We start from the raw sequence: 16,098 nt of genomic DNA on the forward strand, positions 1-16,098 counted from the left end.
GCACTTGCGATTCCTCAAGGCAAAGCACCAGACAAGTCTGTGTGCTGAGGAATGGATGAAGCAGCTGAACAAATGAGGACAAGATCAAACAATCAGCAAGGCTTGTTTGTTTTTTGTGTGTTTGCTCCCACATACACACCCCTTTTTTTTTTTTTTTTTTTTTTTTTTTTTTAAAAAAAAAAGCAGAGGTGTTCTCATCTCTTTTGTTAAGCCCCAGGATAGCATCACACAACTGGGTTTGCTGCCCTGGTTTATTACTGTTTTAGCTGTAAAAACTCCATCTTTCCAAACTGGCCATGGCTGGGGTGATTTTGTTGGATGTTGTGATTTTAACACAAAGCTCATAGGACATGAATCATCTTTTGCACTACTTAATATATATTCAATTTAGTTGAAATACTGGGTCAAAAATTATTGGTCCGCGTACAGGGAATAATTGCATGTTGCTTACTTCTTTGAGAAGCCAATCTAAAACCAACGTAATGAATTTGACGACAGGGAAATTCAGACACAGCTAATAAAAATTTACCCTTAAGGAAATAAGTGCCATAAGTAACACATACTTTGCTTTCCATCTATTGCATAAATTAAAGGTCACACACTTAACTCATACAAACTAAATGATTTTTTCTGATAATTAACTTTATACAGCATATGTTACAGCACTGGGGTGGGCCTGCAATGACAAAAATCAGGAACTTGAAATGAAATCACACATTTTTTCCAGCTACGGTTGCAATCATTGTGTCCATTGCCCAGAAGGAAAACATTTTCTAAAAGTGTCCTCTTCACTGGGAGCTAACTGGATTGCCAGTGATTTGCACATTAAAAGGTTCAGGATGAACAGAGATGTGCTTGTGAGTTCGTACTGGACGGTTCTCGGGAAAGCCGTGTCTGCTGCCTCACTGGCTGTGTAAGGCCATTTACTGCTAATGTCATTTAAACTCTCTACACTACATCTGGGCAAAAGATGCACAATACTTTTTTTTTTTTTTTATCAGAACTTGATGTAATCCTGTTGAAGAGAGATTCTATTTCATTCAAACAGGCACTGTTCATATCAGACCAACATATCTAACAATTAAACACTTCAGTTTTTGCACGAAAAGCAAAGGATTATTAGAAAATAATTAGGCATTAAATACTGCCAGTGCAGAAGAGAATGTGTGAAAAATCAGTATTCAGGAATGAATCAGAACTTGTTGCAATTTTCCATAAACGTGTTTCTGGGTGGGTGGCTGAAATCAAACTTTAATATTTTCGGTGACCTTTTCACTTCTTCATCAAAAGTGTTATTCATTGACCAGAGTTACCTAGCCAAAGGAAACAGGTTGAATAAATTTTCCTAAATCTTTTACATCTCTATACTATGTTTGACTTAGCTTTTTATTATTGTTATTGCTGGATTACTTGTTCTGTATTTTATACCAAGCTTCCTATCTTCTAGAGGAAGAATGGCTTGCTACAGCATTGCTACAAAGCTACATGGGTCAGATCATCAGAACCTCTGCAAGGTGAGAGAAAGCCAGGTTGCATTTATTTTGCCCTACATTTCAAGGATTACCGATTGACAGGCCCAATGCTAACGAATAATAATAATATCACTGAGCCTTTCTGTGCTTGACTAATCATTGTTTTCCCTGTCTAATAACAGGATGCAGTTGATATGGAAGACTTAATAGCATAAAACCAGAGTGACCTTCCCCACCTGAGAAGACGTTGCGGAAAGTGACAGCTGATAAACACAGAGCAACTGGGAGAATGCTCTAGCCATTTCATCTCCAGACACATCTGCCGTAATAATCAGGGTAACAACGAACTCAGACTTGACGACAATCCCCCGCTCCCAATTCTCCCCCCTTCTTCCGCAGCATTTCATCTCGCCATTCCTAATACTTGGGGAAAGAAGCAATTTGCACTTCCTGTCCTGGCGATGCACTCCGAGACTCCCTTAACACAGCCCCAAGCACCTCGACCACTGAATCATCTCAGATCTGGATGGTAAAGCAGATATCCATGTACAAGTACATTTTCATCTAGATGTTGACAGTGTAAGAGGCACTGTTTCCTGCCACCTCCCTAAAATTGCTGTTAATAGTCTCCTCACACCGCAGCAGCTCATGCCCTGAATGAAGCATCGCTGCTTCTGCTCAGCCCTCAATAGCTGTACGTGGCATTTTCCAAACACAAGCTGCAAGCACGTTTAAGGAAATGCCTTTTCCCCTACCTGCTATTTCAGATACAGTAATCAATAACAAAAATTGTAACGGCAACTGATACTTAGGACATGAAGAAACTACTAAATCTGAAGAAAATCCTGTAGTACATACATACATTACCCCTCTTTTTATTTATATGAAGCTGAACTGTTCTCAAAGTAGCTTATATCTGCATGAAGAGTTTATACAGGGAGATATAAAACACCTTGATTTGAGTCAAGGAACAGAAAGGGCATAAAACAAGCAAAGAGCTCCCTCCATGAACTTCTACAGCTGCTGGTGAGCCCTACAGTGGCTGAGAACAGTATTTCAAGGCAAAACCCAAAATATCTGCCCAACATCCTTCAATGCAGGTAGTTTTGCTAGGGATAGACTTGTGGGTCTGCATTTGACTTCAATTTAGGGACGCACTAAAAAAATTCAATCTAAGTAAATCAGCGTAAAGCAGAGCAGTACAGTGAAGGACATTTTTTGCCACAGAGAATAGTTTGGGCTGGATGGGACCTTAAAGCCCACCTAATTCCAACCCCTGCCATGGGCAGGGACCCCTCTCCACCAGCCCAGGTTGCTCCAAGCCCCATCCAGCCTGGCCCTGGGCACCTCCAAGGACAGGGCATCCACAGCTTCTCCGGGCAGCCAGTTCCAGTGCCTCGCCACCCTCTGATTAAAGAATTTCCTCCTAATAACTAATCTAAACCTCCCCTCTTTTAGTTTAAAGCCATTACATTTGTTTTGGGGGAAGAAAAGAAAGAGGTGCTCTTTTTTAAATCTCAAATGGCTAACAGCTAATCAGTACTGCCTTCTGAATCAAAATATTTCTCATGGTGAGAACTTATGGTAATCAGACGGATCACCACATGGCATGTGCGTTCACTTCTGGAAGTGCAGATAAGTTAATTCCATACGCATTTAATTTGAATTAAGATGGATTCAGGCTGAGCCGAGCAAAACCTAAACCAAAAGGTGTACTGCACACAGTCATAGCCTTTTGGTATTTAAGCTTTCCTGAAGATACGTTGTATAGCTGAATACATACATACAGGTCTTTTATTTATTTTAATATATCATCTGCTTTAGCTCTCAATTTCTCTGCTCTGAAGGAGTAAAGCAGACAACTAAAGGATAGGAGACTCCTGCCCTGTTCTTCAGTGGAGCTGATGGAGCAAACAAAACCCACCCACCACCAGGAGTCACAACAACTCCCGGCTTGAGCTACAGATAGAGCAGGGCTCTTCCAGTAAGATGGGCCCCAGCAAGCTGCTTGGAAGTTATTTACTTATTTATAGTCAGGTTCTACTTGGACAGATGACATTTTAATCTCAAAACTGGAAAAAAATACTACCAGGTAAAGAAAAGGGGAAGGAATTACCATCCACCGACTAGGTGGATTTGGACGGACTGAGAGGAGATGTCTCACAGGAGCTTAGATCCAATCAGCACGTCAGAGGATTTTGTGGGATAGGTTTTCTGTTACGCAGCCAAGCAGGCTTCCATTCAGTCTCTCTGCAAACTACTTTCTATTTCCCAACCATTACTGCTACGAGCGATAAGTTCAGTTCAGGGCAAGCCACTAAAAGCAATGCTGGCCAGCCCAATCACCTTCTCTTTTTCTGCAGTAATTGCCTTACCTGCATAATCGAAAGTCAACTAGTCTCCTACTAATGGAGAAAGTGGAGCTTAAAGCTAATTTTTCGTATCTAAATCGCTGCATATAGACAGTTTTAGGCTGGTTTTTCAGCAGTCCGCCCCATAGCTTCCTCTAAAGTCAGAATTTCAATGGTGGTCAATTTGGGAGAAAACGACCAAAAAACTACTCACATTGGCAATAATTAAAATTGGCCAATACATCTTCTAACGACAAAAGGAAAATCCACAGCTTCGGAGAATATCTAATTTTCATAGCCTTGATCCACTGACGAGGGAACTGGGAAACCAGCAGAGGTAAGTAAACCAAACAGAGCAGCAGCTGCATTAGCAGCAAGGAGGATTTGTTCAGAGGCCTGAGACACCACCCTCAGCATCTCACCTTCCTTTTTATAGCCACCATGGCTGTACCTGCTTGAGCACATTGTGCGTGTAAGGATGAGATGGTAATGAAGGACGGACAAGCCTTTTAACCAAATTGCCTTGGCAGCAAGTCTGTAATTTTCACACAGCTCATTAGTGGTGACTTTTTATGGAAATGTATGCTGAAACAAAACCAAACGCATCTAACAACTACATGTTCTGCAAATAGATTCCTTGATTGAAAAGAAATGGCTCTATTATATGCAAAAGAAAAAAGGAGCAAAAAGGGAGGAAAATGAAGGTCTGTCAGGAAAGAAACAAGATCAGAGTCCTTCACAAGGTACCTTCATGCTGCTGTGCCAAGACTTCAAGGTACCGACTCTCAACACCTGCCACCTGCACAGGCAGGTACAGCAACACAGAACTCACAAGTGCATCTCAAGCACAAATAGCCCTCGAGTCCGAAATGCCAGGAAAGCAAAAGCAATACTAAATCTTCCAGATTCTTTAGTGTTTTCTGCTCATCCAAACATCCATCTCTAAAATGGACTGATCCACAGAGCAGCTGCAGTGCGATGGGAGAAGCAGCGGGACCTCCTTGACAGCAAAGTGTCCCCGTATTGTAGCTGGGCAAGTGTCACTTGATGTTTGTTTAGATGCTTAATACTGGATCCTATTTGCAAAGCATTATTTCTGCTCTCCTGCGTCTGCACTGATTGATCTCGTTTGCATATGCAAATCTAATGCCAATATGAGACACTTAATATTCCCTCAACTTCATTTAGTGCTGCAGCAGCATGGGTCAATATCTCACTCCATCCTCCAGTACGTGGGGAGGGGAGGGCTCTCGCTGAGTCAGCAAATGCTAATAAGCTTTGCCGCTTTCAAGTCTTAAAATCAATTAGTAGTAAATTAAGGCAGACTTTCTGGGAGCTCATTTAAGTAATAAAAATCTTTTGTATAGCTAAAAAGAAAAGAACAGGAAGGTTGGTTTTTCCTTCCCCAGTTCCCTTGGGAGGTGTTTTAATCAGAAGTCATAATGGAAAGCAATGCATCTGCCGCAATGTTTATTGAGACGGGGATCTGCTCTGCCATTTTTGCTGGCTGCAGAGGTAAAGCAGTAATGATATTCAGAAAACACCCAGTCCTTATTGCAAATTTTTATTACTGAGCTTGGACATAGTTAAACTCAATGAACGGGGTCATATCCTGCCCTTGAACAACATTAACGTACCCAGAAAGAGGAACTGAGAGGGGCACATCCACATCCAACCCTCTGCCCTGTATTCCAGACACCCAGCCCACAGCGCAGCGGCACTCTGCTTGTGTTGATGCTTACAGAGCAGTCACTGGGCTGTCACAGCACCAAACATCCCACCGCGTCCCACCGCCTCTCTATTATTAACACCCCAAGTCTCCTGGAGCAAGCGCTGCATGGCAAGGTGCATCAGCAGCTTCAGCAGCCCCCAAAAGCCCCAGCCTGCAGCCTCCCGCTGCCTCAGACCTCATCTGCCCCAGCAGAGAGCCTGAGCCCCCCCCACCCAAGCCCCTGGCTCACCTCCCTGTGCTGACGGGTGCTCAGCACCACCAAGTTGGGAATTAAGGGACTGCACCAAGCAGACCCACTGAAATCAGAGCTAACCAGCTGAGGACCTGGCGCAGCGCTGCTCCAGCACAGGCTCGCCCCAGCCTGCCAGCAGAGGAGGCGCAGGCAGGAGGCCCGACGGCACTGAGGCCGAAGGCACATCCTCTCCCTCCCATGCAGCTCCCGCAAGGCTCCAGGGCCCAGAGCTCGCTGCTCTGTTGAGCTGCCACTACAGACAGCACGGGCCACGCAGGTACCTGACCTTGCAGCAATCACAAGAGGCTCTCGTTATTCAGAGCTGAGCCGCACCTCAGCTGGCAGCAGAGCTGATTTCAGCTCTCCGCACCAGGAGGTATTCGCACCTGAACACTGCCCACGCCTAAAGAGAAGCGCCCCTCATGACACTTCCCAGGGAAATGGTGGCTATCACAGCTGTTTACATTTATTTCTTCATTTTCCGATTGAGATTTTTTTGTTTGAGCACCTGACTACCTGATGTGGCACCGCACCCGAACACTGCAAGGGGCAAACTCCTGGCTTGTTGGCTTCATTGTACTTCAAATTTATTGGACATCATCCGTAAGCATCAGACTGAGCAGCACCTCCACGGGTTCCTGCCATGGCTGTGAAAAGTAACAGTCACCACTGTCATGCCAGGTCTCCATTCACCTCCCTTTCAAGGCTGAAATGCCACTGATGACTCGAGTAAGTTTCTGACATGAGAACAGTTTCATCCACATAACAAAAAGGAGTAAATAGAAATTGGTAACTGGAAATAAATAGCAAAATTAGGGTTTACAAACCAGCTTGAGATTTCAGGTAGCTTTTTGCCCTTTGGAAGTTGTTTACAAAGTTCGTCTAAGGTACCAAACTCTGAAGTTTTTTGTGTTACCCAAAAAGAATAAATGCCTGCCACGTCCTCCAGAGCTGGTGCAGGCCGGCTGCGAGGGGTGGCGAGAGGCAGGGGCAGGCACCGGGGGCACTCCAGGACAGGGCCCAGCCGACTGCCGCTGACCCACCGGGCGTTTTGCTATTTCTCTCTCCAGTTTTGCACTCCCCAATCCACCCACGTGACTGCGCAGAACAGCTGACTGTGCAAAAATCTATTGTTTCAAGATGCACATGGTACATTAAGTGAAACAGGAGCTGCACGTTGTGAACAGCTGATGATAAACAGGGACATAGCTACGGAGTTGAGAAATTCTGGAAAAACTCCAAAAAGGAGCCATAAAAAAAAATCTGAAGCCATATGATATGGAAACCCATTGCCAACCAAATTTTTTTTGCATAACACAGAAAACGCTTAATTGGAGACAAAAAAATCCAATGCTATGCTTTAAGTCTAATTATACAACTACTGCTCTTCCAGACGCTGGGCTGTGTAAAACAATGCTGTCACTCAATATTATTGACAACACCACATTGCCTTACTGCTTATTGGGTGTCTCGCCTTATCATGTAGTCCCGATATTAACACTTTGCAGGCAGGAAGCAAACCAGAACGCCCCGTGCTGCCTGAATAGCTGCACGGTTTGGCACCGCCCTGACAGCGCTCCCCGTATGCAAACCTAAGAGCAATGTCAGGAGCCCTACAAGGAGCACGGTGAGCGCGGCGTCCTCCTGCTCCTCACCTTCCCACCGTGCTTCTTCCCAGCCAAGCCGTGCCAGGCGCTCCGGCGCAGAGGAGCAGGCACGAAGCTGCTGCAGGGCTCTGCTGCGCTTTAACCACTTAGCACCAAGCAGTGCCACTGCGTCACTGCCTCCTTCAGCAAGGCTCGAGCTTTTTCTGCTTCCTTCCAATTTATTGCTTCTTGACAAGCAGCAGTGACAAGGAAAGGGATAACACCTATTTTCTGTTCCTATCCTTTCTCTCTTGCATGATGTTCATTATGATCAATCACACTTTTTAAAGTGATTATTATCTATTGTCTGTTGAGGTGGATTGGGACATTTCAGACAGGAATATCAACACCCAAATATGTTTTCTGGAATTTTTGCTTTGTTTTTAAGCAGTTCATTTACAGCCATTTGGAAACAGCAGCGTGACCCAAAACAACTTATCCATGAACCCACTAAGAATAAATATTGCTAAAAAGTGCATGGAGCCAGCACAGCCAATTTAGGATCTCAGCTGCTGATTTCTTGGCTGCCTTGAATGCTCTAAGCAAGTTACTGCAGCAAAATAAACTCTAATATAACAATTTTTGAATTAGAGTAAGATGAGAACTCCTGGGTCATCTGTTACTGTCCTCTGCTATTTCATTGCTTCTCCATATGGTGGGCTACACACAAAAATTAACACAAATTATTTTTAAAATGGATTAGCTGAACTGCATTCAAACCTTGGATAGGTACTTAATTCAGAATTAAAACACTAATTCCATTTAGTTTAATTCACTTTGGAAGAGAATTAGCTCTGGAGCTGCCTTTCCCCTCTGACAGCAGTCACTGCATGCTGCAGCTGAAGCACCCAGCCCTGCCCAAACCATGCAGCCTTCCTCTGCCAGCCCCGACCTGGGCTGTGCCTGGAGCGGGGGCCCTGTTGGGCTGCTGCTGCCCACTGGTCCTTCCAAAAGCAAAAATCACCACAAGCTACAGACATCTGGTCCCCAGAACCGGAAAAAGTACTGAATTTGTAACTGCATCTCTCATTCGTGGCACTTCCCTACAAATTTGCTGATGCGGTTTGCAGCAGTATTCAAGTAACAAATCCCATAGTCTCCTGGAATACACTTCGGAAGTGCCGGTCGGTCCTGGAGCCCCAGCCACACCTGCCCTACAGAAGCACTGCCAGTGCGCTCCTTCCACCTGCTCCTTACAGGGCTCCAAGACATGAACATTCAAGATTTAAACACTTTGGGAAGGTTTTTAGGTTCTGCAGTCCTACAATACAACAGTTGGGAAGTTTTCCAAAATTTAAATTAATTTTGAACAAATTAAAGGAATGATGTAATGAGTACTGCAATCCTCACTTTTTTAATCATCAATGCGATGTAACTAATTCCATCAGCATGTTTTCAGAAGAGCAGCAGCATTTGGTACCAGCATCACAGGAGATGCTGGTGTTCAAACGACTGCTCACGGACAGGAGGATGAAGTGTAGCCTGGTTTTCCTGTTTGCAAACTAGAGACAGCTGAAAGATGCCGGAAGGAACAACCCAGCTATGCATGTCTGCTGCAATCATCTGCCGTCAATTAGTTTAAAACAGTAACGAATATCTCAGAAACAGCGTTAAAACCTCTTAGAGACGAAGGGGCATTTTGAACCCGCTGTTTCAGTGTTGGCACCTTCAGAGAAACACCATTTTATGGCTTCCCACACTGTTCTTCTCCATAGCTTTATCTCTACAAACCATGAGGACTACAAACTTTTTTTTTTAATTAAAACTTTGATTCCAAAGCAAGCTCTTTAATAATGAAAAGTAATAGGGTGGATTCAGCGTGGAAGCCTGGCTATGTACACATTTAGGAACCATTTCACCAGTTAAAGCCACCACTGAAGCAGTACATCAAGCACTACAGTCTAACACTGCTCCAATCTAAGAAAGCAGAGTGCTGTGCTAACCTGAAATGTAGAAGACATTTCAAAACAACAAAATGCATCTGTGTGAATAGGAAAACAGCACAAATATGACACTATCAGTTTGCATTTAGCATCATCTTAGCACTCAAACTTCTTATACATCCTTTAACAGTCACAGGGTTGTACCTGAAGCTAAAGAAACCACCTACAAAGGAAAACAAGGCTTAACCTGTACTTTGCTGCAAGATTCACGTTCATTTGCCTTGGTCTGAAAAAAGAGAAAAGCACCAATCCAGTAAATTTACCACAAGCCCCGTATGTCTCAGACTATGATTTAGGTACTGAGAGAATTGGGACCCAGCTGGAGGTTTAAATGAACCCAATACAGTGTTCGCTCAGAAGGCAAATTGGCGTAAAAAGTACATTTAGTTATAGCTTTAAAAATTTTTGCCTATTCAGTACTAGCCTGGCAGTTCTGAAATTTATTTACCCAGATGGAGAACATGCCTTCAGCAGGCACCGGACAAGCATCAGTCACCCTGCCATCACCACCCAGCCCACAAAGGCAGCGTGGCCACGCCATCTGTGGGCTGCTCCCCGCTGCTTTACCACCCCTTCCTTCGCTACCTCCAAGCCTTAAAGGCTCTCTAGTTCCCTGTAACTCTGACCCTTCAGTGCCATCTGCAAGCAAGCAGAACAGAAGTACCTAACCTGCTACCGAGGAACTTACTTGCAGCCGGTGAATCCTATCTGAACCATCTGAGCCCAAGTTCTACTTGAGGCACAAGCAAAGCGGAGCCAAATTTTTCAGAAACTCTTCCCAGAGTTTTGTGTTAAAGACTCGTTTTCTAAAGAAAGGATTTGCCTCCACCTCAGTCTTTGAAAAATGAGATCATTATTTCCCAGTTTATCAGAGGACTTCCAAAAACTGCACATTCCCCAAGACTCTAGGTAATGTAAGAAAAAAATTTGGATTTATATATTTATTAAGGACACTGCTGGTCTTAATCACAATCAGAAGCTATTTGGACAGCTATTTCTGCAAAAATCTTGAATATTCCTCCATTAACGGGGCAACTGTTACTGTAAAGTCAAATTACAGATGGGAAGATGGAGACATGAAGCAGTTTCACTTGTGCAGTGACAACACATCCACAGAGCAACACAGCCAGGAAACGTTCCGGTTGAGCAAAAGCAATGGGCAAAGATGGACAGGAACCAGTTTTTAATTGTATTATCTAAATATGTATGCATAATTCCACAAACAACCCTCTAAAGAATGAGATATTTGTGCTTGAGAAAGAGGAGGGTATTTATTATGAAGGAAAACAGTACCATTTACTTGGGGTTGTTTCTCTCTGTATTTAAACGCTTCTAATTTCTTAAAATAAGCAGTGTTCTTCTAGGCATAATTGTTTCTTTTCAATCAGGCACTTAGTGTTTGCAGCTATCAAATTTGTTGCAGCTGTAATCAAACACGATGTCTTGGGAAGGAAAATTTTCACCTACTGTTCAATCTTGGTGCATTACACAGTGCAGTTTTGTAGCCAAGGAGTCCGGAGATCTTCATGAACATTAGTTCATTCTATCTGGACCTGAATATCCTGAATTTCTAACTTAACTTTGCTTTTGGAAAAAAAAAAAAAAAAAAAGGTCTTAAAACAGCATCTATCCTCTTTTTTTTCCCCCTTGCCTGCTTGGTTTTGCTCACATCTACCAGGGCACCACATTTGGATGCCGGGCTCAGAGGTTGCTGCACTCTTCTCCTGCACCCAGCCCAGGACATCCAGCACTCACCCCACTGCGACCCGTGCTCCTGCCACATCTAACGCCTCCACCCTCTGCAGGTATTGTAATGCAGAGCATCAGTCAAAACAGAAAAGCTTACTACAAGATATTCAGGCATTGAGTGCTTGCTTCGTGTTCAATAAACACCCCAAGAAGGACCTGTAGAGCCTCGAGGAGTACAAAGGTTCGTTAAGCTCATCTCAGTGTTTTACAGCATCGCTCCTGCACCATGTACGTTCAAGACTAGTTTGGGTATCTCTCCTTGAATCCCTTGCTATTTTTCAAACCCTCAGTACTAAAATGAGGCAGCCAAGGGGTAATGGCTTACAAATAATAATAGAATTTTATTTTATACCTATATTAATAAGCTAAAAAAACACCCTTTATTCATTATGAACTGTTATTAGTATTATTGAGGAAGCGATGCGGAATTTATATCAATTTCCTCATATTGTAAAAGACTTGCCCAATTTATTTTAAATGTCAACTTACTGTGTATTCATCAGGTGTGTGGCAGCAGTGATTGTAATTAATTTCACACTGTAATCTAGACATGTGCCTTAATATTAGCTTCGCACATCTTTCAGGGGTAGCAATAAATGGAAGCATTGGTCATTTTCGGTCACCAAGTCTCCAGGAATATTTTTCACAAGACAAGACAGTCAAGATTCACGTCCTAGTAAAATTCATACTCAGATTATTTATAGCTGCCTACTTCGAAATTCTCCTGCAGTTGAAATGAAATGCAAGACTCTCCACAACAGCTGGTTGGGAATTTTGAGAATAATTTAGTCACAAAAGGAAAAAAATCGCATAGACTAAGGGTGAACAAGGCTAATTGTGAAATCGTAGTGAATTCCAGGGGCAGTTTAGTAGGAAAAAAAACACAAATTTGTGACTGCTATAGGCATGAAAGCACTTAATTTAAATATTTTCTAAAACATACGTTCTGAAGTAGAGCTTAATAATAACTGCTTATGTTTTGTAAAAGAATCTCTGAAAATACCCTTCTAACCCAAGTATTTTCTTTAAATGGAGAAAAAAAAAATCTCTGCTTTCACTTCAGTGAGACAAATCTGACAATTTCTCATTCCCAGTCATCCTACAGTAGTTGCCCCCACTCCTTTCCAGATGATCCACTACAGCTATTTCTGGCAACCTAGTCATGTCTCCTCTCCCTAAATGTGAGACTGCCGTAGCTTTTCCAACATTCACCACGCCACACAGAAGCTCCTGAATGCTGTCTGTGCATTCATGAATGCAAAGTCATAGCAGCGCGTATGACAAGGAGCCATTCTGGCCTTATTTTGCATGAGAACTGGGAACCCAGACCTCACGACTAACACGAGATCATGCAGAACATCTGCGTCAGAGCTGGGATGAGAAGTTAGGTCTCCAAAGCTGTGACCAAGTGCCTTTAACTCAGAGATTCTGCACACACACCCCAGAATTATACCTTCCGAAGCAGTTGTTTCCATTCATCATGAGATGGCTGTGCTGGGGAAAGATCACATCAGCCTTTCTGTTCACTGTCAGTACTGTCTTCCACAGCAGAATAAATGTATACAAGCCCCCTAATATTTACTGAGCTTTGAAACAATACTTGGCATCTACAGAAAAATCACACACAAAAAAAAAAACTGCAGAACATGAAGAATCAGACGATGAAAATGGACAGAAACAAGCTGGCAACACATAGCAAGCTAAATAAAGGAAGACGAGGAAGTCAGAGGACAAGAGCATTAAGGAAGATCTAGCAGCGATGCACAAGCACCTATAAAAAAAGTCAGAAAACTGCACGCTCAAGAAGGAAGCATCCCAGCACAGCAGCCCTGGAGCTGGCTTTTCCCCAAATTCTAGTGCTCCTTTAGCATCAAACCTATGTGGGGCTTACAAAAAGCTCCGCAGACTTCCAGAAACTCAATTTGCCTGTGTTCTTACAGCATCTCTAAATGTTTTCACTGCGGAAACATTTTTAAAAGGATCTGCCACGAATGCATGAAAGTGTTCCTTTTTTAGTAAGTGAAATGTATACCTTAAGTGTATCCAGAAACAACCATACATGAATAAACGTACATAAATATGAGTAGGTATCTGTGTTTTTTTCAAGAAATTGCTTCTAAGTGGTTTTATCATGCACACCTCATACTAACTAAATAAGTTGGGAAGATCTTAGCTTAGGTAAAGCCAACCTCAATTTCTGTACTGCCCAGAGGACCAGGGTAGGGCAGACGTCAGTTTAAGTGCAATGGTTTCGTATCACTTTGGTGCCCTGATGTACGTATTTCCTTCCTGACTTCCTTTAAAAAGGTTTCGGAGATCTTTTGTTCCAATTTTAAAATTCTGCTTCTTTTGGTGCATTTCCCAGTGATTGCTTAAGGGGAGGAGAATAATGAACCTGCTTTGATAGCAGATCATAAAGGAGCCATTTACCACAAGGACTCTGATGCATTGTTCTGTCTTTAAACATGACTTATCGAATCACAAGCTATTCACTGAGTTGGAGATTACCAATGAACTGAAACAGCATTGCAGCAGCACTATGTGCCTCTGATCAAAACCACACTTATCTCCTCCTTTACTCCGAGTTAACAAAATCCAAATAGCAAGTACCTTGTTTTGAGGAAGGTGCAGAGCTGCACTTTCAGCAAGCCTCCATCTCTGAAAGTAAAGCTTTAATTTACAACAGTGCTCTGTGTCACTCAGTGGTTATATATATATATATATATATTTTTATTCTTATTATTATTTTTTCCCCTCTGGAAACGCACTTGGTTATCTGCTTTAAAGCCTCCTTACCATCAAACTTCAGATAATTTAAAACACGTGACTGAAGGGTAGCCCTGGAGCAAGCCTGTGTACGAGATTACCTTCTGAATCAAGGTGCTGCAGAAAGCCAGGGACTCAGCACGAAGGTACCAAAAGAAGAAAGGAGAACACAGCTCTACGAAAATTGAAATCATATACATTTATACCTCTGAAGTGGCCAGGTAAATCTTAGAGCAATCTTATTGGTTCTCAACCACCAGTAACGTACAAAGCATTAAGGGGAACAGGGATGTGACCCTCATTCTTCTGATGTTCCCAGCGCATTTATTTTCATCAAATGTCTCTACCACAACCTCTGGAGTGACAGGGGGGCAAAAATACTTGTTACCGACTCCATAGCGAAGTGACCCATCCAACACTTTGTTTTTTTGCTAAAATTACACTCAGCCAATAAACATCACGAGACACGCAGAAGGGCCAGTATGTTGGGGAGGCAAGGAATTTATATTTGGCAAAAATAGAGTTTTCCATAGAACAGGTTTGCACAATTCTGACTTCATGTAAAAACTTTGACACAGAAGCATGGCTGGAAATGCCTGGGCAACAAGGGATTGATCGGAGAAACCAGGCTAGTACAGCAGGGAGTCATACAAAGAAGTGTACAAAAAACTGTGTGCAACTAAATGGCAAAAAAATCAATTCTCAAAGTCAAGGAAGTACAAAAACAGCTCTGTGTCCTCTATCACACAGTTTGAGATCCACGTACTGTCATGTTTATCAGGCATAATGACTGACATTTCTAGCAGAGGTTCTGCAAATAGGATGGGATCCATTTGTCCTCGCTGTGCTGCTGTGCTCACCTAAGCTGACAGCTGCCACACACCACCAGCCAAGAGCATCCCCAGCAGACATTTGCCCTGTGAACAAACAGAGCTTGGTCTCCAATTGAGATGAACAACTTTAGCACCATTGCCTAGCCATAGCGAACACCTGCTAAAAACAACGATCACTTAAATAAAAACATCCTAGTGCCACTGCTGCCTCAAGGCAGAGCAGAGCTTTTAAATGCCCTCTAATTTCTGATTAAACAGAATTCTCCTGAACCTGAACAATTGTCAAGTGCAGAAAACTGAGAGACTACATCATCATCTAAATGAAGGCATCTACTTGGTTTAATGCATTGGGTAATTGGCCAGTAGGACTCATTACCAAAAGCTATCATTAAGACTAAGAACTTCTTAGGACTCCAAAGAAAAACATTTACATGGATAGAGACAACATTCAAGGCTCAATAATTAACAGAAACGTAACTCGAATTTAAACATGGTTAATCTGTCATTTGCCCAGCACTACCAGCTCATATCACAATCACCTTCTCTCTTCTAGTACAAACAGTTCTTTCGTGTATTTGAAAACTTCCAGTAGCAGAGGTCCAAAATTTTTTGGAGGTACCAAGCCTTCACCTCCACAACCACCAAACACTGCATATTATTTATTACAAGAGACACAGGCCGTGAATTTAAATACTATGAAAGGAAGGTGCAGGGAAAAAATGACAAGCAAGGAGAATGTTAAGAAAAATGCAGCATCTCCGAGCTCCCTGTGCACCGCCCTGTACTCCCCATTAGCTCAGCTGTAAATTCCAGTGGCTACGCAGGGTTCAGTGTTTGCTGTAACCTTGTGGATTCCATTGTCAAATTCCACACTACGCTCCTGTCTCAGTCACTCTAGCTGTTGGAGTAAGCTTTTACAGACATTTTGAGCACAGATGCTAAGGGGAAAAATACATTCACACCCTTGTAAGGGATCAGTGATTTGAATTCTGAAAAAAAGAGGATCAAACTGCATTTGAACCAGGCACTTCTGTCCTGGACTGAGTGTCTGCTTATCTCCATATATCACACCCTACCATAAGAGAGTGCAAATACGATTCAAGACAGTTACTGAACTGGGCAGACTTACCTTCATAGTTTGCCTGGAAGCCTTGAGCACTGACCGCATAATCACTCACAAGCCATAAGGACAGCACAACCCCTGTACTCACAATAGGAGCAGGCAGCTGGAAACCCGTTAACCTGAAAGAAATCAAGAGGAAGGTTACACTCACCATTGCTGCCTTTGATCTGCCAGCAAAACAACGAGTGTGGGGCAGCTGCCACTTTGGACAATGCACCACAGCCTGAAAGAGTTAGGGGGATCTTCAGAGC

The 16,098-nt window shown here is 42.9% G+C and overlaps 1 protein-coding gene across 1 annotated transcript in view; it reads right to left on the reverse strand.

Moving 5' to 3' along the window:
- CSMD2 (CUB and Sushi multiple domains 2) overlaps nt 1–16,098 on the reverse strand; it is a 290,461-nt gene that overhangs the window by 232,213 nt on the left and 42,150 nt on the right. Inside the window, exon 3 of the mRNA XM_035562044.1 lies at nt 15,854–15,966. Coding sequence (XP_035417937.1) covers nt 15,854–15,966 — 113 coding nt within the window. The remainder of the gene's footprint in view (nt 1–15,853; nt 15,967–16,098) is intronic.

The sequence above is a fragment of the Cygnus atratus genome, chromosome 23 (assembly GCF_013377495.2).
Source record: "Cygnus atratus isolate AKBS03 ecotype Queensland, Australia chromosome 23, CAtr_DNAZoo_HiC_assembly, whole genome shotgun sequence".
Taxonomy (NCBI): Eukaryota; Metazoa; Chordata; class Aves; order Anseriformes; family Anatidae; genus Cygnus; species Cygnus atratus.